Source organism: Bactrocera oleae, chromosome 6 (genome assembly GCF_042242935.1).
Source record: "Bactrocera oleae isolate idBacOlea1 chromosome 6, idBacOlea1, whole genome shotgun sequence".
In the NCBI taxonomy this organism is placed as follows: Eukaryota; Metazoa; Arthropoda; class Insecta; order Diptera; family Tephritidae; genus Bactrocera; species Bactrocera oleae.
The window spans coordinates 4,477,721-4,500,343 of NC_091540.1; the positions used below are offsets into that span (position 1 = coordinate 4,477,721).

General features: G+C 35.5%; 3 protein-coding genes across 8 annotated transcripts; 2 read left to right on the top strand and 1 right to left on the bottom strand.

The window, feature by feature from the left end:
* Window positions 1-11,418: 11,418 nt before the first annotated feature.
* On the bottom strand, window positions 11,419-12,937 carry LOC106619509 (uncharacterized). Its single transcript, XM_014237619.3, has one exon. It carries the CDS (start codon window positions 12,847-12,849, stop codon window positions 11,692-11,694), a length of 1,158 nt encoding a protein of 385 aa, XP_014093094.3. The 5' UTR covers window positions 12,850-12,937; the 3' UTR covers window positions 11,419-11,691.
* An 847-nt stretch (window positions 12,938-13,784) lies between these two features.
* tzn (tenzing norgay) lies at window positions 13,785-15,802 on the top strand. Of its 6 annotated transcripts, none has more exons than XM_014237624.3 (3): window positions 13,785-13,916; window positions 14,484-14,599; window positions 14,655-15,802. In XM_014237624.3, the coding sequence occupies exons 2-3, from the start codon at window positions 14,516-14,518 to the stop codon at window positions 15,378-15,380; spliced, it is 810 nt and encodes a 269-aa protein (XP_014093099.1). In that variant the 5' UTR covers window positions 13,785-13,916; window positions 14,484-14,515; the 3' UTR covers window positions 15,381-15,802. The 6 variants fall into 6 exon arrangements, with proteins under 6 accessions (XP_014093099.1, XP_014093097.3, XP_014093098.1 ...); XM_014237622.3 differs by having other exon boundaries at window positions 13,797-13,939; XM_014237623.3 differs by having other exon boundaries at window positions 13,898-14,006.
* LOC138855627 (hydroxyacylglutathione hydrolase-like protein) lies at window positions 15,743-17,003 on the top strand. Its single transcript, XM_070112076.1, has 3 exons — window positions 15,743-15,833; window positions 15,912-16,063; window positions 16,118-17,003. The coding sequence occupies exons 1-3, from the start codon at window positions 15,785-15,787 to the stop codon at window positions 16,832-16,834; spliced, it is 918 nt and encodes a 305-aa protein (XP_069968177.1). The 5' UTR covers window positions 15,743-15,784; the 3' UTR covers window positions 16,835-17,003.
* The last annotated feature ends 5,620 nt before the right edge of the window (window positions 17,004-22,623 follow it).

Genomic DNA, 22,623 nt, shown 5'->3' on the forward strand with positions numbered 1-22,623 from the left:
CGGGGTCACAGATCTACTGGTTCAGCCCTCGTTCGTATATCGATACATACTTTTGGTTAATACAAACCAAAAACGATGGCTTAAGAACCCGCAAAAAATTTTTTTCTAGAATTCGTAATACGTTAAAAGTGTCAGATATTGATAGTTTCGAGTCTTTCTGTGCGATTTTACTTAATTAATTAATTTCTATAAATAAAGTAAATATTTTTGCGCAAAGATTCCATTTTTTCCCTACTATTTCGTTTATCATCACTTGAAATCGCTGTGACGCTACATTGCCATGCCAAAACGGCAATTGCTGACATTTGCAACATGAGCCGCAAACAACAACAACAACAACGATAGACAACAGTAGCGATGCTTCACGTCTATGCGACTCTTCACTCGTCACAAAATCAACGCGAGCGGGTGCCTCAACGTTTTGGTTGTTTGGTTGACGGTTGCTTGGGCGCTGCAACCTAATGGCATCATATTTCAATTAAGGAATTTTCTGCTCAGATTTTTTTTTGTACATTTCATTTAGCCCGACGAATTTGAAAGATTACGAGAAATAAATAAAAACGTTGCAATGCAGTGTGAATGAAAAGCAACAACAACAAATTGAAAACATAGCGTAGCAATGAAGTGGTGCCACCGAAAAACTGTCTAATATTGCATACAACAAAAAGGTGACAATAAAAGGTGTTGCAGGGTTGAAAACAAAAACAAATGTTGTGTTTGAATTCTCGAGAATATTGGTTGCTAGGATGCAGAATAAATAAGAAAAAACGTTAGCTTCGGTTGCACCGCTATAATACCCTTCACAAATTGAAAATATTCCTTACGAGAAGTTTGATCGTTCAGTTTGTATGGTAGCTATATGCTATATCAATACGATCTAAAAAAATTCTTTGTAGATCGCATAATTGCTTTCGGCAATAACCCATGCCAATGCTCGTGAAGATAACTCGTCAAAAGTAAAAGTTTTCCATACAAGCACTTGATTCCGATCGTTCAGTTTGTATGGCAGCTTAACGACCGTTCCGACAAATGAGCAGCTTCTTGAGCTTCAAAACTGAGGGACTAAACGGACATGGCTAAATCGACTCAGCTCATCCCGCTGATCATTTATATATAATATATAATATTATAGCGTCTCTGACGTTTCCTTTAGGAGTTACAAACTTGTGGTAAACTTAATATATCCTGTTCAGGGTATAGAAAGAGTGCAAAAACTCACAAAATGCATAAAAAAAAAAATATTTAAAAAAAACGAACTGAGTCCAATAATTCTCTAAAGGCAGTGTAGTAAATTTATGAAGCATGCAACAACATTGAAGTGCTCAAATTAGGGATGATTATGTAGGCGATTATCGGGATTAAGAGTTCATAAAAACTGTCTGAACTGACAGCAGCAGCGAGTTTTTCTTTGGCTTTTGGATTGCACAACACTTATGCAACAACTAATAGTTGGGTGGGTACCTGTTTACAGCTCTGGTTAGATGCAAATGGCTGTACACAGTCTAAGCCGCTTAAAAAGTATTAACATTTTGAGGTTAAGAATAGTTCGGTTATAAAAACGTGCCTACAAGTATTTAACCTTTTTGTGACATAGTTAGCTTAAGAAATGTTTGTATTTAAATGCCAATATATTTTCTAAAAAAAAATTATATATTTAGAATTCTTAAAAATTAAAAACTTTAACTTAAAATTAAAAAATACAAATACTATAGATTTTAGCGTTTATATAAGTGTAAGTCTATCAAAAAGTAGTAATAGACACTACCTTGAAAGCTGAAAATTTTATTCTACACTCTCACCCTTTTTATTTTTGTTAGTTGCATCACCACTGGCAACACCCTTCGTGCATTTTTTTAAGGCCTGCTGTACTCTAATTGGCTGTATGCATAGGATTAAAAGTTCATTTTACAATTTCTAAGTTCAATCAAAATTCGACGGGACAAATTGACCGCAAATGCAACACGCCTGTCAGTTAATAGGATTAACACTTTATTTAATACATAATTGTTTTTGTAGTCTTTGACTAGTATTTGGTACTATGGTAACGATGCTGTAGTAAATATTATACTATATATTCGGGAAAATTTTTCGAAAAATGAAAAGTTAAATTTTTTTAAACGCTCATGAAAAATCTATAAAAAAGTGGCTTTTCGGGATTTATAGTACGAGTATATACAACTCAAGATTATAACCCGATGTATTAGAAAACTATATTTTCAATTTTATATTGATGTCCCCTTAAAGGCCTTCTTCTGCGATCCTACGAAAAATATATTTGTTTCGGGTATAAAAAGAAGAAAAGCCGGCGAAGTTTTGCAAAACAAGCTAGGTGAGCGATGATGACTCATAAATATATGCTTCGACCTTGGCAACCACTATTCTCGTTTTTTTTTCCAAAGAATTTAGGTATATTTTGGATCAATTTGGCATCGATGCGTTCAATAACTAAAACCCCAAAGAAAGAGTCGATCCACAAGAGTTGTTGAGAGTCTCTGCTATCTCTCTAATACTTATTTGATAATTTCAATAAACTCGACTCGAATATATTAAGTTTGTCTCGAAATTTGTAACACCCAGAAGTAAACGGCGGAGACCCTATAAAGTGCATAAGTAAATAAATGATCAGTTTATACACTGACCTCAATTCTCAGTTTTTGACATATCGAACTGAAAATGTGTTCACGTTCTTTACTCCCCAAGAAGCTGCTTATTTGTCGGTACTGTTGATATCGAACCTCTATAACATATAGCTGCCATACAAACTGAACAATCGGAATCAAGTTCTTTTATGGAAAATTTTTTAATTGACAGGATATCTTCACGAAGTTTGGCAGATATTATTGTGAAAGGCAACGGTACAATCTCCGAGCTCTCACGTATTGTTCAGATCGGACCACTATAGCCCAGTATATGTACAAATTGACCGTTCAAATGGATATTTTTATACCCTTTCGTGCTATAAGCAATGCATCTGTAGAAGGTATCATAGCTTCGGTGCAGCGCTTTTTGCTTGTTTTTCAGTTCACTCTTCGGCTAATGTCAATGCTATGGCTTCCGCAACTGTTTCCTACTAAATGGGTCACATTTATGAAAAAGTTCATTATCAAAATGCATACATAATAAAAAAAAATAAAAAGTTTAAAAACAAAGTGTATTCGGTCGTGAAAATAAGCGTAGTCAAGCGAAAAAGCCTACAAAATAAATTTAAATAAATATTGCAAAAGTTCAGTAAACATCCATATGTATGTAGTTATGCGCACACTTAGGCCTAAAAGAATATATAAGTACATATGTAAGTATAAGTATATGTTTACATTTTTCACGTACAAATAGAGTATATTTTGCTTCTAACTTTACTAAAATACACATACAAATCTTCCAAAAAATAAATTTTGACTTTACTTTTTACTGCCAAAATTTGCAAATTTTTAATGTTGTTGCTGTTGCATTGCTAATTTTTTATTAATATAACAAACATAATTTTTGCTTATTTTATAGTTCCCACACTTCTGCTAGAGCTGAGCTCTACAGATTTCATATTACAACAAATAAATACAATATGAATTGTTTATATATGTATATTTATATACACACATACATACAAATGCATATAAATATTTTATATTATTTAAATATTTTGCTTATTGCAGCAATTGTTTTTGTACGTACATTCCCTGTCTCGCCGGTGTCCATTTCATGCAAACCTCAAACATGGCATTCTTAATTTGGTGACGTGCAAGAGAAGTAGTTATGTATGTGTTTATATTTACATACATACAAACATATATACATACGTATATGCATTATTAAAATAGTTCAAATGTTTGGTTTTTGTTTTGACTTTTAGCATAAGTTCTCACTGTTACCAACTGAATAAATTTTGAATTATTGTATATTAAGTTTTTCAACAAAACTCCATAACAAGATAATATAATATATAATAATTACCTACTTAATTAATGAGCGCTATACGCCTCGTACAATACTTTGACTCATTAGATATTCGACATAAATCTGGGCCGAGAGAAAATTTCATACCCCTAAGCAGTAAGGGAGAGTGGGGGGGCAGTTCAGGGAAAATTTCTTCTGAGCTCGGAGTTCTCAGAAGGCCCAGTGCTCTGCAATAATTGTTTTTTTTTTTATCAACAATTCATCCTCAGGCTCCGCTTATCTTTCTACGGCTCTGCCCCTGAGTGTAGCTCTCTTTGAAAAGTTCTCAGGAAGTCTCTCACTCAGAAAATAGTTCAGAGACTTATAGGATCTTCTAATACAATGTGACGACCTGAATACACATCTTACTAAAAATTAAATATATGACTACTTAATATCAATAAATCGTACTTGGCTGGAGTTGAAACCTGCTAGTCTTTGAAGAGTACAGTAAAAAAGGGGAAAACAACATATTATATATTCTCTCTCTTTCTCTATATGCCCTAAGCGCACTGTAAGTAAGATATGAAAAGCTGTACTGAAATGTCTTTTTATGAAAGTTACTATTTAAAATTAATGATTTTCCGTAGGAATTAGAGATACGAATTCTAAATTACATGCTTGCTTTCTGACGTTTTTAGGATTCAGTTCTTTTGTATCTGAGATAATCGTTTAAAGACCGCAGTTAGTGTATATATATAATTATATGTATATGGTATAGTAAAAATAAATCCAATATTTTTATATTTTTATTCGATTTATATCAAATAGGTACTGTTTTGTTCGATAACTTGTTGCCATTTTAAAGGCAGTTTCATAAACCACTCGCATAGGCTCTATTCCCAAAAAAATGGTACAGTCGATTTTAAAAATCCTTTCTTGATGTGAATTTTTTCCCAGGTAGTAATCACTTGGTTGGAGTTCTGTCACTTCTTGGAAGGAATAAAATAATTGGAAAGGACAACTATGTAAATTTATTGGACAAGTCAAGAGTAAATATGCGAAAATTAGAATTTTAAATTTAACCGCTCTCTCTCTCTCTCTCTCTCTCTCTCTATTCTCTGTCTCAAAAACCAAATAGCGCTACTTCGTTTCCGTAGCGCCGTCGATTTCCAAGTAATAAATTTTATTGAATGAAAATATTTATGTATTTCAGAATGCTCGCTAATTCACTTGCTGTGTTTGTTTTTGTTGTTATTAATATTGTTGGAGACTAGCTCAAATGTGTTTATATTAATGTAAATAAATGTTTATAAATTTTAATGTTTTTATGAATGAGAGACTGAGTATTTCCAGTGAATTGGAAAATAATGGAACTGCAGAAGATACTTACACTCAAATAAATATTGTATTTATGTAATGTGTATATGTGTGTGTATATATTGTACGCGTATGTATTCAAATAAGCATTCATTGTGGTTTTGCAAAAGTAGCCTACGCTTCTTGGTATAATTGAGGTGCCGCACCGATTTGCGTAAAATTGCTTCATCACCTCATAGAAAATAGAAATGTATGTACATATGTATGTGTGTTTGTTTTGCAGACATCATAAGCGGATAAAAGTCAATGAAGCATGCATTGTGCCACGGTGACTAAATAGAACGTAAGCACTTGTCAGCACACACGTACACACATACATATTTATGTTAGAGCTGTTGTGTCTCTTCTAGTAAATGTTACCTTCTTCTAATCCTAGGTATATATACGCAATCCTTGCGCCTTACTATAACAAACAATGCAAAACAGTAGCAAACATCTGACAAAAGAAAATAAAAACTATTAAAAATGTTAACTTCCGCTGCACCAAAGCTATAATACCCTTCACAGGTGCATTTTCTATAGCATATAAGTGTAAAAAAGATATTTATCTTGCTTTTATCTAGCGGTTCGGAAAAATGGGCAGTTTCTTAATTAAAAACAGAACGTGTGCAAAATTTCAGATCGATATCTCAAAAACTGAGCGATAAATTCGCGTATATACAGATAGGCAGACGCACATAACTACGTCGACTCAGCACTCCAACTCAGGGTCTCCGACGTTTCCTGCTGGGCTTTACAAATTTTGTGGCAAACTCAATATACTCTGTTCAGGCTATAATGTGAGTGACACAAGAAGTCACACTTTGTTGTGTCTTTACGCAAAATGATTTAGACAGGCTCAACCGCAAAGGATTTCAACAAAGAGATTATGCAAGCAAAATGCCAGTCATCGACTTGTATGTTCATTAATTCTCATGAAAATATTATCTATCTGTCACACTGTAATATTTTGTTTCTAGCTGCATTTTTACAATGAAACTCTAATAATGTGTTCACTTTCAGTATTTTAGTTTTAAAATGTGCAACAATTTTGCGTTTTCGCCAAATTTTGTTTCCAGCACTCGAATGTCAAACATAAATGCACAACTTTTACACCTTTTCGTTGCCATCACAGCATTTCATACACTTTTGACATTCTCTGTCTTCTTAAACAAAGACAACAATGCAACAATACGCATAAATGACAGCTTGCTCGTAATGCGTCAAATCGGCAGGATTTGTCAATAGCACAAACAATAACTGACATTTCAGGTTGCGAAAGTGAAAGTTGATTTACAATGAAAATTTGTTGTTGGTAGAATTTTTTTAGTTGCTCATTGTGTTTGTCTGTTTGTGTGTCTGTCAAATTACGTCTGCACTTTTCCACTTTATTACGCTATTTGTCTGCATTCCCCTCACTGGTGGTGACAACATCGGTAAATTGGTTGTACAACATTGAAATGGTTAAGGTCGCTGTTACGTTTTTACACACAATTACACACGTACAACAACTACAACATGCCATTGTTCGCACTTGTTTGTAATGTGTGAATAATTTTATTTGTAGGGCGTGTAGATAATACTGACAAAGCAGGATGCAAAGGGTGTTGAATTGCAAAGTGATTAGGAATGTTATAAAATAAACTACATTTACATTTTGCCGCTGGAATTTCGCTTGTATACTTGTATATGTAATCTTGTACATTTTACATGTACAAACAAATTTTCAAATATATACTTCTCAATACGAATCCTAGCCTAGTATTAATTGTGATGTTTAAGCTCAAACAGGTGAAAAATGTTTATTTAATTAAGAGATCTGCTGTATTTTGGTTCACCTGGAACTCTGTCCTTTGGATTCATAAGTAATGTTCAGATGGTGACTAATTAATTCTTTAGAAATTTGGAAATGAGAACAAAATTAATTTTTTTTCTATCGGATTGGTAGATTCAACCCAATTTCGACAGCTCAAATGGAATACAAATATTTTTTAACCCTTTTCACTATGAAAGTCATAATTTCACAGGATAGAAACTCTATATTTGAATTCTACATTTATTGAGTCGAGATAATATGTATAGTAAAAGTAAATCCATTTGAAGGTTTTATTTAGCATAGTTGTAACGATTCGCATTAGTTTAAATATGCACCGTCTTGTTAGATAATTTGTTGATATTTTGAAGATAATTTCATGATGCGACCTTCATAGAAACCTTAGTCTCTATTTTCTTGCGAAAACTTTTCATCAGAAAAATCATCATAGACGGGAACTGGTAATCACTTAATGTCTGCTTCGGACTATAAGGTGGATGCATTCATTAAAATTTCCCAACCAAGCTCCCGGAGCATCTGGCGACTCCCTATCAATGTGCGTCGGCTGGCGTTGTCCTGATGGAATACAATTCAGATAGTCTAATTGCTGATAGTACAGTTGCGAATTGAGAGATTGGGAAGTAGCTCATAGTAGATGATTCCCTGCCAATCCCAATGCTGGCTTGGTTACCGTTTGCATCGGCTCAACGCGATTCGACCATGACCGACTTAGCTCGACATTAGCGTAAGTTACCCACTTTTTATTATCAGTACACATCCGCTTCAGAAATATATCGATTTTGTTGCGGTTCTCTTTAGCTTTTATCGAAGAAAAACTGTAAAATATGGCGTATTTTCTCTTTATTGACTGAGCTTAAGCCACACTGAGTAACGCAATCACAAAACTGTCTGAGTAGTTTGTTTAGTACGAAATCTTATCTTGCTAACGCCATACTGCAATATTACAATAGTTTGGTGAATCAGAAAGAATCGGCTGCGATGGCTAGAACCGGTCGTTAAATTGAATGCAGAGTTTTCAGCTCTGAAAGTATTAGCGGCAGTCATCTATAGATTTTACAACGATTAAGTTCTACACTGGTTTGGAGTTCAAAAAACAGTCACTGATGCATATTATATTAGGATGGCTGGCGGAATATATTTTTTCGAATCGCCAACAGGCTTACTTAATAAAAATTGTTTCTCTGTTTGTATCACTATGCTATTTTAAGTGACCTTTATCACTCATACTACTACTTGTACAACAAATATATTTATGTATGTAAATGCGAAAACTACCAAAAGTATTATCGCTTTCTGACTTCTTTCAGAGAATGCAGTCAAAAAACACAAAGACACTTCAGTATGTTGGTATCAGACTGGATCATCACACCTTTTCAAAAGCACACAGCTGATTACTGTTGACAATTCAAAAGGAGACACAGAGTACACAAGAAAATGCTACCTGTTACAGTTATACGAAAGGAGTTTGAGGAGTGGAAAAGTGAAAAATGTAATCAATATAGTCGATCAGTCTACATTGTATAAGTAGGTAAGCATATAAAGTAGTTTATGAGTTTACAGACAGGCCTTACGGTCACTTTCTTATTTCACGATAAACTAGTGAAAATGCAGATTGCTATCATTATACAGAATTTGTAGAGCTACTGCTATTTGAATATGTGTAAATTATATTTGTATGTACATATTTATTTAGAAAATCAATGATTTTTAAATCTCACTTTCAATCTCCTACAATTGTATAGCAATAAGTAGCATATCTTTATGATCTCTCCTACATTTCGAAAATTACTTTTACAACTTCCTGTTTTAGTGTGAATTTTTCGTGGAATTGGTTAAGTAGATATCTAGATTTCCGATTTTTGTTCTTACGCCCTTTAACACTTCCACTTCCCCAAGGCACAATTCATCATTCCGAGCGTTCACTCGCCCAAAATTAGCGGTTTTCATTAATTGAACCACAGCCTGCATCAGCCCTTTGCTCAACCCTCGCATTTACTTACATGGATGCGTAGTACATACTTGTACATACACTTGCATTTTAATTTGTGCGTGCTCGCTGCAATTTTTTATAAATAAAAGTAAAAAAAAAATTATAAAGATATAATAATCAATCAAAAAATAATAATTTCTTAAAAAATATGTATGTATGAAAGTCAGTGCATGTAAGCGGACACCTAATGTCATCCTACATACATATATGTATATATACAAGTATTAAGTACCAGCCCTCATCATAATTACACACTGTCACCTCCTCCCTCCACCCCAACATAAATCACTGAGTGCAGCGCATTGTTGCTTAGTTGGCTTGCGTCTGTAGACCGATTTTTCGTTGTGCAGGAGTCGTTTTACAATTAAATTGACGTTGCTTATTGTTTTTGTAATTTGTACATACCCCTTTTATAAACTATGTGTGCCTCTCTATGTAGTACTGAACGCCAGTTCGCCTGTATTTCAATCCAAAGTACGTACCATCTGTTTTGTGAGTTGTTGTTGTTGTAATATTTTTCTTTCGTTGACAGGCAAGTGTCCAATTAGCTGTAAAAACCTGTGAAATTAGTGTACTTGAAACAAAAATGCAGCGCCATATGTTTTTTTTTCGGTTTATGAATGAAATCTTGATTGTCGGTGGATAAACGGTTACCTTTCCACCTCCTATTCGCTTAACTAAGTTGTATACTAAGATTTATTGTTATTTTTACTCTGTAAGCTACTAAATTTCCTCCATTTTTACACCTTTTAGCTAAGGGCTTCGAATTCTTCCCTTGAAATCGCAGTCAATTACATTGTATATTAACTGAAAAGTCTTTGGCTTGGCGGAACGATCATGCTGCTGCTTGTTAGTTATTGGGTTCCAAGCCTGTAGTCCTTTCAAGCACATTTGTGCCTAAATTCACCATAACAACTCGTTTCCTTGTTTATTTAATTAAACTTTCAAATAAAGTAAGGAGTTGATGTGATTTCCACATACCACAACTTATACAAACATAGCAGTTACATGCCGAAATTGAATTATGTAGAAGCTCACAAGCGTTTACAACTCTCCGGGGAGGTAATTATTTCAATCAATGAGCGATAAGTTGCTGACATATGTTGTTGCTTGAACCAAAAATTTCTTACCAGCCAACCCAACTACCCCGCAACGACAAAACCAAAAATGTATAAACAGTGAATAGGAATAGCAGGAAGTTAGGTGGTTAGAAATTGGTGTAAACGCTTGGTGTTAAGCAACGAAATGAGCAAAATAAATCATAACACCAAAGTTTTTTTTTCGCAGCATGCTTGTTGCTTGTTGTTGCTAAATTTGAGGGTAAATTTCAGTAGCGTTACAAACACTGATAATTTCATTAGGCTCCTTTACGCCGGATGCTGCTGCAGCAGTGGGTATTTAGAGAGTAAAAAAAAGGGTATTTACAGGCACAATAGCGAAAAGCAGGAGCAGATGATGAAATGGTTGCAAGCGGTGCTGTGGGTTTTGCTTGGAATTTATTTGATTGTTATTTGACACCCAAATGAGGCAATTTTGCGTAAAATTCCGTAGTCTGATAAGGGAGGTTGAAGTGTAGACAGACAAAATGTGTACACGACACTTATCCTGGGCACTGTTTGTATGTGAGTAAATGTCCTTAAAAATATAATCGTGCATACATATGTAATTTAATATGGATGTGTGCGTAAAGGGATTGTTTCAGCCAGTAACAGAAGACTGACACAAAAACTACACCAGAAGCTCCGCCTACTGTCGGCAAATGATTGTAGCAGCGGAATAGGTGGAAATGAAACATAAAAGGACTGGTCGGTAGTTTACGTATATAAAGTAAGCAACAAATGGCATAAGAAACTGGTTGAGCCAGAGAACTTAAAACTTCTAAGTTCTCTGGCTGAGCAGCATACGGATCGTTGTAATTATAGCTATGCAGTTTATGTAGGTCAAAAGTTTTTTTCTGTTATATATTTAAAATGATTTGTGGTGCAAGAATTTATTCAAGTGTGGCCTGTTAAAGAAAATATCAGCTAAAATACCAATAGTCTTTTAACTCTCTATATGCGTTGATAATAAATATTAATAATTTTTTGACGCCTTACCATATGATTATTTGTCAGAGAAGTGTTTACATTTGGTATTCATGCCTTTCAAGTCATTTCGATAGTATTTGAGTTTTTGTTTGTTTATAGGAAACTTATCGATACTATTAAAATCAACTTTAAACAAACATTCAGAGTATATTTATATAAAAATAAGAAAAAAATATCGTTAGTCTGACTACAACAAAACGGTATTCTAGTTAACAGGTGCGTTTTTTTTATAAAAATAACTTTATTTTGATATTAATAAATACGTTTTTATGACAGCTATATGCTATAGTGGTCCGATCTAAGTGGTTTAAAAAAATTTTGAGCAGATATCTCGTCAAATAAAAATGCATTCCATACAAGTATTGGAGTTTGATCGGTCAGTTTGTACTTGTATGACAGCTATATGCTATAGTAGTCCGATAAATATTTAAATTATATTCAAGCTCAGCATTTATATGTTTCTAAAATAAATATTGTAATTAATAAATAAATTTTCAACTAATATCAGACATAAAAAATGTATTAAAACACAAATACAAACTAAATTCACATCAAACATCTTTCACCAACTTCTTATTGCTATAGCTCACATGCACTAGACGGATACTACGCCCCACCGTGGCTACAGGACGCATAAAATTATTTATGGTTTCGGCAACAGGCGCCAGGATATCACGCACAGAGGTAAGAATATTGTAGATGAGTATAAATGGTGGCTGTAGAAAACCATTGAAGGCTACCGTTAATATTGGCTTAATTAAATAATCGGAAGTCATGTGTAGAAAGCCCACCGCCAACGTATTTACCAGCGAGACGAGTACGAAACGGTACGCTTGTAGCAGAAAAGTCACAATGAAAGTGACACCAATATGCAAACTGCCAAAGAACTCAGCCCAAAAGCGTGTGGCATAGTAGGTGGCACGTTCCGCCAGCACGACAGACAACAGTTGTGGATGACAATCGGTGGTACGCAAATATTCAGCACAACCATGCTCGAAAGGATAGACGCCTATGCGTGTTGGTGGCGGTGTGACGTCTCTTTGTTGCTGTTGCTTAAAATCGTTCTTTGTTTGCCGTTGCTGTGGCGCGGAAGGCTCGAGAAAATCGTCAAAAATATTGCCACATTTGGAAGCTTTGGGTTTTGAAATATGCGGTCGTGCGGCACGCATATTATCAAGCGAATGGCGTAAACGTTGGAAAATCGTATTATCGCTATTGCCGTGACGTGCATGACATGTGCAATGGTTGGTGGACTTTTTGCTGGCACTTTTACGCTCAGCGAACAGTTTGCGCTTACTTTTCTTATCGCTGCATTTCAGCGTAGTTGCGGGTGTGCTTTTCGAGCGGTGTATGCGTCTCGATGCCGTTTTATATAGTTGAAATTCGATTTTTGAAGGCGTTGGATTACGTTTGCCCGGATGGCGAGTGGAAGCTTCACGTACGGCGTGCATCTCGTAGAGCAACTTGGACGGGTTATCGGTAGTTGTTTCCGTTTCGGCTTGTGTGTCGTTGGAGAATTTATTGTACTTGAGCTTGTGTCCATGATGATCGTGAAAGGGCAGCTGACCATTTTCCGTTTCCGTTGAAGAAAGTGATGATTGTAGCAGATTTTTGAGCGGCGACTGCAGTTTGGCTGTGACACCAACATGTTGCACCTCAATTAGATTTGTTTTAGAATTCGAGTTGCGCTCGTGTGGCGTATCGGACATTATTTCTTGCTGTTAATTTTCTTTTTGTGCAAGAAAAAATATAAAAAATATTTTGTTGTATGACTACTGTTTGATTGACGAACAGAACAGTGGTATTAATATGGCACAAGGTGCGTAAAATTGCTTTAAATTGAAAGTAAAAATATTTAATTTGCTTAGACTGAAACATTTAAAAAAAACGTAAAAACATTGACTTTAGACTGCACTGAAGTATAATGCTCTTTAAAAATAAAAAAAAGTTTTCCATACGTAAACTTGATTTTGATCGGATTGATCAGTTTGTATGGCAGCTATATACATATATATATGCTAAAGTGGTCTGATCTGAACTGAATCTCAATTTGTTCAAATATTTTACAGTTGCCTTGGAAAATATTCTGCGCCAAATTTCGAAAAAGCTATCATGTTAAATCAAACAAAGTTTTCCATACAATGGCAGCTATACGCTAAAGTAATCCGGTCTGAACAATTTGTTCGGAGACTTAATATATTCTGTTCAGGGTATAACAATAAGAAAAACTTTCAATTATAGTATTTAAATTTAACGTACTATTAAAATCTTTCATTGAACATGGCATATCGCAGCGCCATCTACAGTTTGCGGGCGCATGTGTATTTGAGGAATTTAAGTGTTGTTAAAGAAAAGCGCACACGAACAGCTGTTAAGCTGATGAAAGTTGCCATAACAAAAACTATCGCATTAAAAAAATATTTTTGATTTTTCGGTTTTATGTCTTAAATGTTGATTATAATTATTATTATATAAATACAAATATATAAATATATTATTATATAAATCAAAACATATAAATTCATTATTATATATCAAAAGAACTTTTACATTTACTTTAAAATATATTATATAAATATGTGACTAAAATGACGTCAGTTCATTTGCCGTCAACTGCGCTTTCTCTGCTGATCCGGCAACAACAGTTTTATTCTAATCAGAAGTTGAAAAATATATTATATAAATATATGACTAAAATGACGTCAGTTCATTTGCCGTCAACTGCGCTTTCTCTGCTGATCCGGCAACAACAGTTTTATTCTAATCAGAAGTTGAAGTACGGAACTTATTTTTTTTACAGTTTAGTAATATTTTTTAATTTCATTCTAATTTCAACAATTTTCTTTACGCAATACATTTATATAAAGTAAACATTGGTGATATTTGTGACAAATTACAAAAAAGTCTGATAAAATCTGTACCCAAAGCACGGTACACTAAAAACGCACAAAACAGCGACAATAGTATAGCAAATAAACAACAAAAATAAAAAAAAAGATATCGCACAAAAAATATACCATTTACATATATATACACGAGAATTAAAATACAAAATCATTGCATTTCATAGAACTAAATGTTATCGGCCGCTTGGAGAAACGTACAGCAGGGTGTTGTACGCAATCTGACCGCTACTTATTTTCGAGGTGTGTGCAGTGGCCCGTTCGCTGGTGCGAGTGCACTTGTACTTGCCACCAACCGGCAAAGTCCGGAATTTGTGGCGCTGCGACGAAATGACAACAAAAGTGATTGTTTTGAGCATAAACTGCTATAAAAAGACGAAATTAAAAAAAGTGTAATTCTAACATTTTACTGAAGTTTACCATTTTTTTCTCTCTTGCAGTACAAAAATTATTTAAAGTTGGCATAAACAGGATGCATAGCTCTGTAGAGGATTTGAAGCTGAACACAATGCACATAAAAGTGTTGCCTGCGCTGCAGGACAATTTTATGTATTTGGTAAGTTTTCAAATGTATTATGTTAACAACAATAATTATTACGTTTTCATTTTAGATTATCGATAGCTCTACAAAAGAAGCAGCCATTGTTGATCCCGTCGATCCGGAGAGCGTGCTCGCTGCTGTAAGAGATGAAAATGTGCATCTCACTAAAGTTTTAACTACACACCATCATTGGGATCACGCCGGTGGCAATGAAAAGTTGGTAAAACTTTTTGGCAAACCTTTAACTGTTTATGGTGGCGACGAACGTATAGGTGCACTTACAAATAAAGTCACCCAGGACGATAAATTTGAAATTGGTAATCTTAAAGTGAGTTGCCTTTTCACGCCCTGTCACACCACAGGACATATCTGTTACTTCGTTGAATCATCGAATGGTGATGACAGGGCAGTTTTCACTGGTGATACACTTTTCCAAGGTGGCTGTGGACGTTTCTTTGAAGGTACACCCGACCAAATGTACTCAGCGTTGTGCCAAAAATTGTCTTCTTTGCCGGAAGACACCAAAGTCTTTTGTGGACACGAGTATACTTTACAGAATATGGCGTATGCGCGTCATGTCGAACCTATGAATGAGCGAATTATGAAACGTATTGAATGGGCAAAGTTGCGACGAGCTACCAAAGCACCAACTGTACCGTCAACTATTGGCGAGGAGAAATCTTGGAATCCATTTATGCGTGTACATGAGCCTAATGTGCAAAAACATGCTGGCGAGCAAGATCCCATTAAGACAATGGGCAGTTTACGCAAGGAGAAGGATAATTTTAAAGCTTAAAGCTTATTGGTGGAGCGAAAAAAAAAATGGTGTTGGGTAGTATGTTAAATATTATGCATATTCTTTAAATATTTCCATAACTAAATATGTATATATTATTGTTATTTTCGTTGTTTTTATGTATATGTTTATTCTGAAAAATGTGAATTTAAAATTTCCTATATTCTTCACTTGCCACAGAGCATATCAATTTATTCTATGTTTAATACGCTTTTGGAATGATATCGCAGCTGACATTTTTTTTTCGATTTTTTATTATTGTTTTTGAAACTGTTGGAATTTCAGTTACAAAACATACCAAATTAACTCATGAATTTATGTACGTCAAAAATTGAAAAAACTATTTGTGATTTATGCCTGAAGATTGAAATTTGTAAATTTGCAATAAAATTTAGCTGAAATAAATGTGCTCACTATTTGGACGTGGCTTAGCCCATTATATATATAGCAAGGGTTGGTAAAATAACTTATTTTATTATAAATACAAGCATTCTTTTGAAAATAGTTTATTAAAAAATGTATAATACCCAGCGTTGCATGCACGTCGTTCGTGGTCCAATTGCAAATCAGCTAAACCACCACCACCCGCTGCATCCGAACCACACAGCAAAATTATAGATGTGTGTTGTGAAGGTATGGTAGTTAAGATAATACCGGCACGCAGCAATAACTATATGTATTTGGTAAAACATTTTGATTTCTTAAAATTCATACTTTCAAAACACTTTTTTGTGCAGATTACTGATTTGCCCACCGGTTGTACGGCTGCAATTGATCTCTCCGATAACAAAATTCTCTTTGAAATACTTAAAAAGGAAAATTTAAAGCTTTCCTTTGCTTTTATAACACACCATCACGAGGATCATTCGGGCGGTACGCAAGAGTTGGCAGCTGCATGTCCCGATGTGAAAATATGTGCTGGTGATGAGCGCATCAAATCTGTTAATCATTGGGTTAAGGATTGTGAGCAATTGCAATTGGGTGAGATGACTATGAATTGTATGCACACACCTTGCCACACCGTTGGTCATTATTGTTATTTTGTGGAGTGTGGTGCGGGTGGACCGCCAGCACTTTTTACTGGCGACACACTTTTTCAAGGTGGTTGTGGTGGCTTTGATGAGGGTACGCCTGATCAAATGTATACTATTGTAAAACGTTTCCTTGAATTACCTAAACAGACGCGCATCTTTGGTGGCCATGAGAATACAATTTTAAATCTACGTTTTGCTCAATGTGTTGAACCAGAGAATTGTAGTATTGGCGCACGTTTGTGGTGGGCACAAAAGCAGCGTGAAAACAAATTACCAACGCCGCCTTCGATGCTGTGTGAGGAAAGGACGTTTAATCCATTTTTGCGAGTTGATCATCCGGATGTGCAGCATTACACCGGCGATACAGATCCGAGTTATGTGTTGTTTTGTTTGCGCAAACAACGGGATGCCTTCAAGTAAAGGGTGCAACAGATGAAAAATAATGGCAAACAATATTATTAATTGGCGTTTTGGCATCATTGAAAGTATATGAATGTAAATACGTATTATTTATGTATATTTGAACGGTTTCATTATGTACTCAATTTATTACGTTTTGTATAATAAAAATGCTTTGATTATATAGAAATGCGAATTATTTATTTCGTTTTTGTTCATTTGTGTCTGACTGTGCTGCAGATGTGCAGAAGGTGCCGTTACAATTCGAGCATGAAATTTTCATTAAAAGAGCATTGTTTCAGAGAATGTAGATCTATATTGTGTGAACAAAAATTAAAATAACAAAAAGGAAATGAATATCATTTAATAAAAAAGGTTTATAAATATAAAAAAGATAATAAGAAATATCTGGGTCTAAATAACCGGAACAGACCCGGATTTTTAACCGGCGAAGAACTGTCAACTCGGCACCGATCCTGGAAATTACTTAACGAATGTTTTCTGCCGCTATTAAACTAAAAAAAACTAGTTTGGTTACTTTTATGAGATCAATGACACTTTTATTTATATTTACTCAAGTCAGCAACCTTCGTTTACATTTGGGTTCAATGACCCTATTGTTTACATTTTATGAGGTCATTGAAAAATTTGTTTACGTTTTGCCGGGGTCAATGACCCCTTTGTTTATATTTTATGAGGTTAATGACCCTTTTGTTTACATTTAGCCAAGTCCTCAACCTTTGTTTATATTTAGCCAAGTCAACCACCTTTATTTACATTTGGGATCAATGAAACTTTTGTTTACATTTTATGAGGTCAATGGCCGCTTTATTTACATTATGAGATCAGTAACCCCTTTGTTTACATTTTGCCGGGGTAAATGACTTCTTTGTTTACATATTGTGAGGTTAATGACCCTTTTGTCTAACCAGCTGGCAGCCAGCCTCCCGTGAGGTCACCTCATGATTTTTAAATCCCATCACATCGAGGCACGAGCGTCACCTAAGCACTGGGCAGGCACTGTGCTTGCTTTACTTATATAGAGCCAACTGGCAGCCAGTATCCCGTGAGGTCACTTTATGATTTTTAAATCCCATCACATCGAGGCACGAGCGTCACCTAAGCACTGGGCAGGCACTGTGCCTGCGTTACTTATATAGAGCCAGCTGGCAGCCAGCCTCCCGTGAGGTCACTTTATGATTTTTAAATCACATCACATCGAGGCGCAAGAGTCAACTTGGCACTGGCCAGGCACGGTGCCTGCTTTACTTATATAGAGCCAGCTGGCAGCCAGCCTCCCGTGAGGTCACCTCATGATTTTTAAATCCCATCACTTCGAGGCACGAGCGTCACCTAAGCACTGGGCAGGTACTGTGCTTGCGTTACTTATATAGAACCAGCTGGCAGCCAGCCCCCCGTGAGGTCACTTTAAGATTTTTAAATCACATCACATCGAGGCGCAAGAGTCAACTTGGCACTGGCCAGGCACGGTGCCTGCGTTACTTATATAGAGCCAGCTGGCAGCCAGCCTCCCGTGAGGTCACCTCATGATTTTTAAATCCCATCACATCGAGGCACGAGCGTCACCTAAGCACTGGGCAGGCACTGTGCTTGCTTTACTTATATAGAACCAGCTGGCAGCCAGCCTCCCGTGAGGTCACTTTATGATTTTTAAATCACATCACATCGAGGCGCAAGAGTCAACTTGGCACTGGCCAGGCACGGTGCCTGCTTTACTTATATAGAGCCAGCTGGCAGCCAGCCTCCCGTGAGGTCACCCCATGATTTTTAAATCACATCATATCGAGGCACGAGTGTCACCTAAGCACTGTGCCTGCGTTACTTATATAGAGCCAGCTGGCAGCCAGCCTCCCGTGAGGTCACTTTATGATTTTTAAATCACATCACATCGAGGCACGAGCGTCACCTTAGCACTGGCCAGGAACGGTGCCTGCTTTACTTATATAGAGCCAGCTGGCAGCCAGCCTCCCGTGAGGTCACCCCATGATTTTTAAATCCCATCACATCGAGGCACGAGCGTCACCTAAGCACTGGGCAGGCACTGTGCTTGCGTTACTTATATAGAACCAGCTGGCAGCCAGCCTCCCGTGAGGTCACTTTATGATTTTTAAATCACATCACATCGAGGCGCAAGAGTCAACTTGGCACTGGCCAGGCACGGTGCCTGCTTTACTTATATAGAGCCAGCTGGCATCCAGCCTCCCGTGAGGTCACCCCATGAGTTTTAAATCACATCACATCGAGGCACGAGCGTCACCTTAGCACTGGCCAGGAACGGTGCCTGCTTTTCTCATATAAAGCCAGCGTCCAGTGAGATTACCTCGTCACTTATATGTCACATCAAACCTATTGTTGATGTTGTTGTAGAGGCAGAAAACATTCCTGAAGTAATTTCGTAAACCAAAACAAAAAAAGACTTTCAACTCGTTACTTCACTCATGATAATTCTTATAATAAATATATAACCGTATATTTAACTAGATTTACTGTTAGGTGAACAAAACTATTATACTCTGTAGCAACATGTTGCATGAGTATAAAAATGTTTTAAAGCTCTTCAAGTTGCAAAGTGAAAAATAATTCTTAATGTAAACTGTGTAAACTGACAGTAATACAAGTATTGACCGAAAATTACTCGTGTTATTGTGAAAAAAGCATGGGATGTTTTGTGCCATATTTTTCGTGTATCGGGGGTTTGTCTATATGTACTATATACCATCGGATTACGCATGCTTGCTTGTACTAAATTGAATTCTGCACTGAGAAATTAGGATATTGGTCCTGAGGTGGGTGTTATATCTAAGTTAGGACAATTTCTATAGTCTACGTATAAACAGATGTTTTCGCTCATGAAGCATTTTTATTGCTCAACTCAAAAAAATTGGAGACATAATCTGAAAGTAAGACTAAATACTAAAGAGGAGTAAAATTATGTCCTTAAATTAAAATAATTAAACCCGTAATAAAAGTGAAGAAGAGCAACGCAGTACCAACAGTAGAACAGACAAGCGAAAAACTCTAATTTTACATAGAAACTAAAAAAAAATAATAATAAAATATACAAACATTCATACAGTACGTGCAAACGCGAATATGAAGAACACTCAGAATATCGGTTGACAATGAAAAAATGTGCAAGTGAAAGCACTGAAGAAGAAATCCATATTCAACCATATTCACAGTCTGTAAATGATGTGAACCAAGAAATTGCATTGCTAGAGCACGCGAAAAACATAAGTGACTGTGACGCCGTTATAAGTGCTATTATGCAGTAATAACAGAAAAAATAAGCAAGCAAAAAAATTGCAACAATTCCATAAAGAATAAGGGTACACAGGAGTAGCGCTAGCTTACATTTATATAAATATTGTATAATACCTATGTATTTATGTTATTTCTTATGTTTTTGTATGGATAAAGTAGTGTATCTTGAAGAAATATGAAACTTTAGCATTGCTGCGGAAAATATGTTAACAACACTATCTGAGAATGTACATATATATTTCTGAGTTGTAACTATAGTCAATGTAGCCACCAAGACGCCAACAGGCAACAAAAATTCTAATGCACTAAAATTCCAGTACAAAAACAATTATATAATATTTTCATGATGATTCACTGTACCTACTGTGTAACCAAAACATGCATACGTTGAACAGAGTTGGAATTGTTAAAGAACTAAAACGAAATTTCATGTCATGTGTCAAAACGTATCATAACCGTTATATCCACTTATAAGTCATATGAACCGCGATTTTTTGTGTTTTTTTAAGGAATAATTTTTTTAATAAATAAATAAAAATAAAGTACATTTACAAAATTTAATGTGGTTTACTAATTAGATTTATTTTGAAATTTCATTTCGAAAAATTATGGATTACCTTGACGTCATAGCAGAGCCAGATTTTACTGTTTAAAATTATATCAAATGTAAAACAAAAAAAAATGTATTATTAGTTAAACTTTTTTTTTGGGAAAATGACGGTTTTTCAAACAATAAAAAAGGATTTTTTTGTGAAATATTTTACATTTTAGGGTGACTTAAAAATCAAAATTTTGCAATAATATTAGATTTTTTGAAGTTCACTTTTTTCATGTTTGCTCTCCCTTAATTTTGAAACTACTTATTTACTCGTACTAATTCAATCTTTCCTCATCAAGCCAGCTTAGTGATTATTTCTGTGTTCTGTTTTGGGCTTTATCAACCCTTTCGATTTTTTTAACATCTGATCTGTGATAACGACTATTTCTAAACTCTCTTTTGGATTTTATCAACCCTTTCGATCCATTTTAAAGTCTGGTCTCTCAGCTGCCAGCACTACAGCAGCTTTCAGTGTTGTTAGACTTTATGACGCTGTTTTTCAGATGTCTCTCCCCACTCTTACCACAAAGTCAGTCTTAAAAATCACTCTTTTCAAGTTGCAATTTTTTCAGTTTTTCAACTTCTTAAACTTTCCAACACTGGTTGCCGCCAGTCTTTTTCCTACTGGCAAAGTGCATTACACAGCACAACAGCATTCGAGAGCGTTTGAATGAAGTTATTGAAGCAATTGTGTCATTCGCTGTTGTTATTGTGGTTGTTTTTAAACATATATACATTTCTTGTGCTGCAATTGAGGACGAAAGGACAAACGTCGAAATTGTTGAAATTTAATTTTTTGCTATCGCGTTTTGTCTGATTTACTTACTTACTTAGTAAAGTACGAAAAAATTTATTGCATTTCCCGACAACTTATGGTAAAAAAAAAAAAAACAAAGGGTACAAAGGCACTGCAATCCACAGGATAGAGCAAAACCAGAGCGTAAAATATTGCAGTATTATCACCACATTGCAATGCATAAAGGAAAAATGAAGGGAATAAAAAATGTCTGGAAAACAGCAATGCAAAGATAAACTCGAGCTCAAGAGTTGAGAAAAACAATACAGCAAATCTAGCGTACCAACCGCAGTTTCAGTCATCATAGAAATTGAGTAGTAAAATCAGAAGTGGGATATGTATATATAATATATATAAGTACAGTATCCTGCTAGTACATACACCCTTGCCAACCTAGTAAAGTGCATGGGTATGATTTTTGTTGTTTGCGGTATTTTGTCCTTCAACTTTTGTCCAGATGCTTGAATTACTGTAGTAGCTGCAAACAACAATTCAATTGTAGATGGACAATCGACGCCAAAGACAAGATTGCTTACAACGCTTCACCACTGTCACAACAGTTGGTTACCGAACATCGCTCAAAATTCCCGCACAAACAAAGTTAAGTTGAAGCATAGTTTGATGCGCTAGCGGTACGGACGTAGAGCTCAGAAGGAAGTACGTGAGGCTGAGCAGTTCAGCAAACGTTCAAGCATGGCCGAACAATGGGCGGTAGTCCGGTGAAGTTGTTTTTGTAATATGACAGTTGTTCCAGTTGGTCAGCTGAAGATGTGGTCAATCGAAAGCAAAGTTGAAGATAAAATGCTCAATGATACTTGGAATTTGAAACGAATTGTGACGAAGAGCATAAAAATAGGTAACGGAAATAAAAAAACGTAAAGCATTTCAGCAGTCTGAAGGAAGCAAAAGTAGCTAGCAAGATGTTTTCTGGAAAATCTGCAGGAAATCTAAATTTATTTTTAATAAAGTAATGGCGTGAACAAGGCAACGCCAATAATGGTAACAATATATTTTTGAGAAAAAATAAACTTTTAATTTTTTGCAACTATTACATAAGGTTTGAGTTCTTTAGAAATGTAATTTTTGAGCACTATTTCTTCTATAAAAAGACGGCATCCGTTCGAAACGCCA

What these genes read in the sequence shown, in the direction of transcription:
- LOC106619509 (XM_014237619.3), bottom strand. Translation starts at nt 12,849, where the DNA reads ATGTCCGATACGCCACACGAGCGCAACTCGAATTCTAAAACAAATCTA.
- tzn (XM_070112074.1), top strand. Translation starts at nt 14,217, where the DNA reads ATGTTATCGGCCGCTTGGAGAAACGTACAGCAGGGTGTTGTACGCAAT. An exon ending in GCGACGAAATGACAACAAAA is followed by an intron (nt 14,386 to 14,483) that starts GTGATTGTTTTG and finishes TCTCTCTTGCAG; the next exon opens with TACAAAAATTATTTAAAGTT. An exon ending in AGGACAATTTTATGTATTTG is followed by an intron (nt 14,600 to 14,654) that starts GTAAGTTTTCAA and finishes TTTTCATTTTAG; the next exon opens with ATTATCGATAGCTCTACAAA.
- LOC138855627 (XM_070112076.1), top strand. Translation starts at nt 15,785, where the DNA reads ATGTGCTCACTATTTGGACGTGGCTTAGCCCATTATATATATAGCAAG. An exon ending in CCATTATATATATAGCAAGG is followed by an intron (nt 15,834 to 15,911) that starts GTTGGTAAAATA and finishes TATAATACCCAG; the next exon opens with CGTTGCATGCACGTCGTTCG. An exon ending in GCAATAACTATATGTATTTG is followed by an intron (nt 16,064 to 16,117) that starts GTAAAACATTTT and finishes TTTTTTGTGCAG; the next exon opens with ATTACTGATTTGCCCACCGG.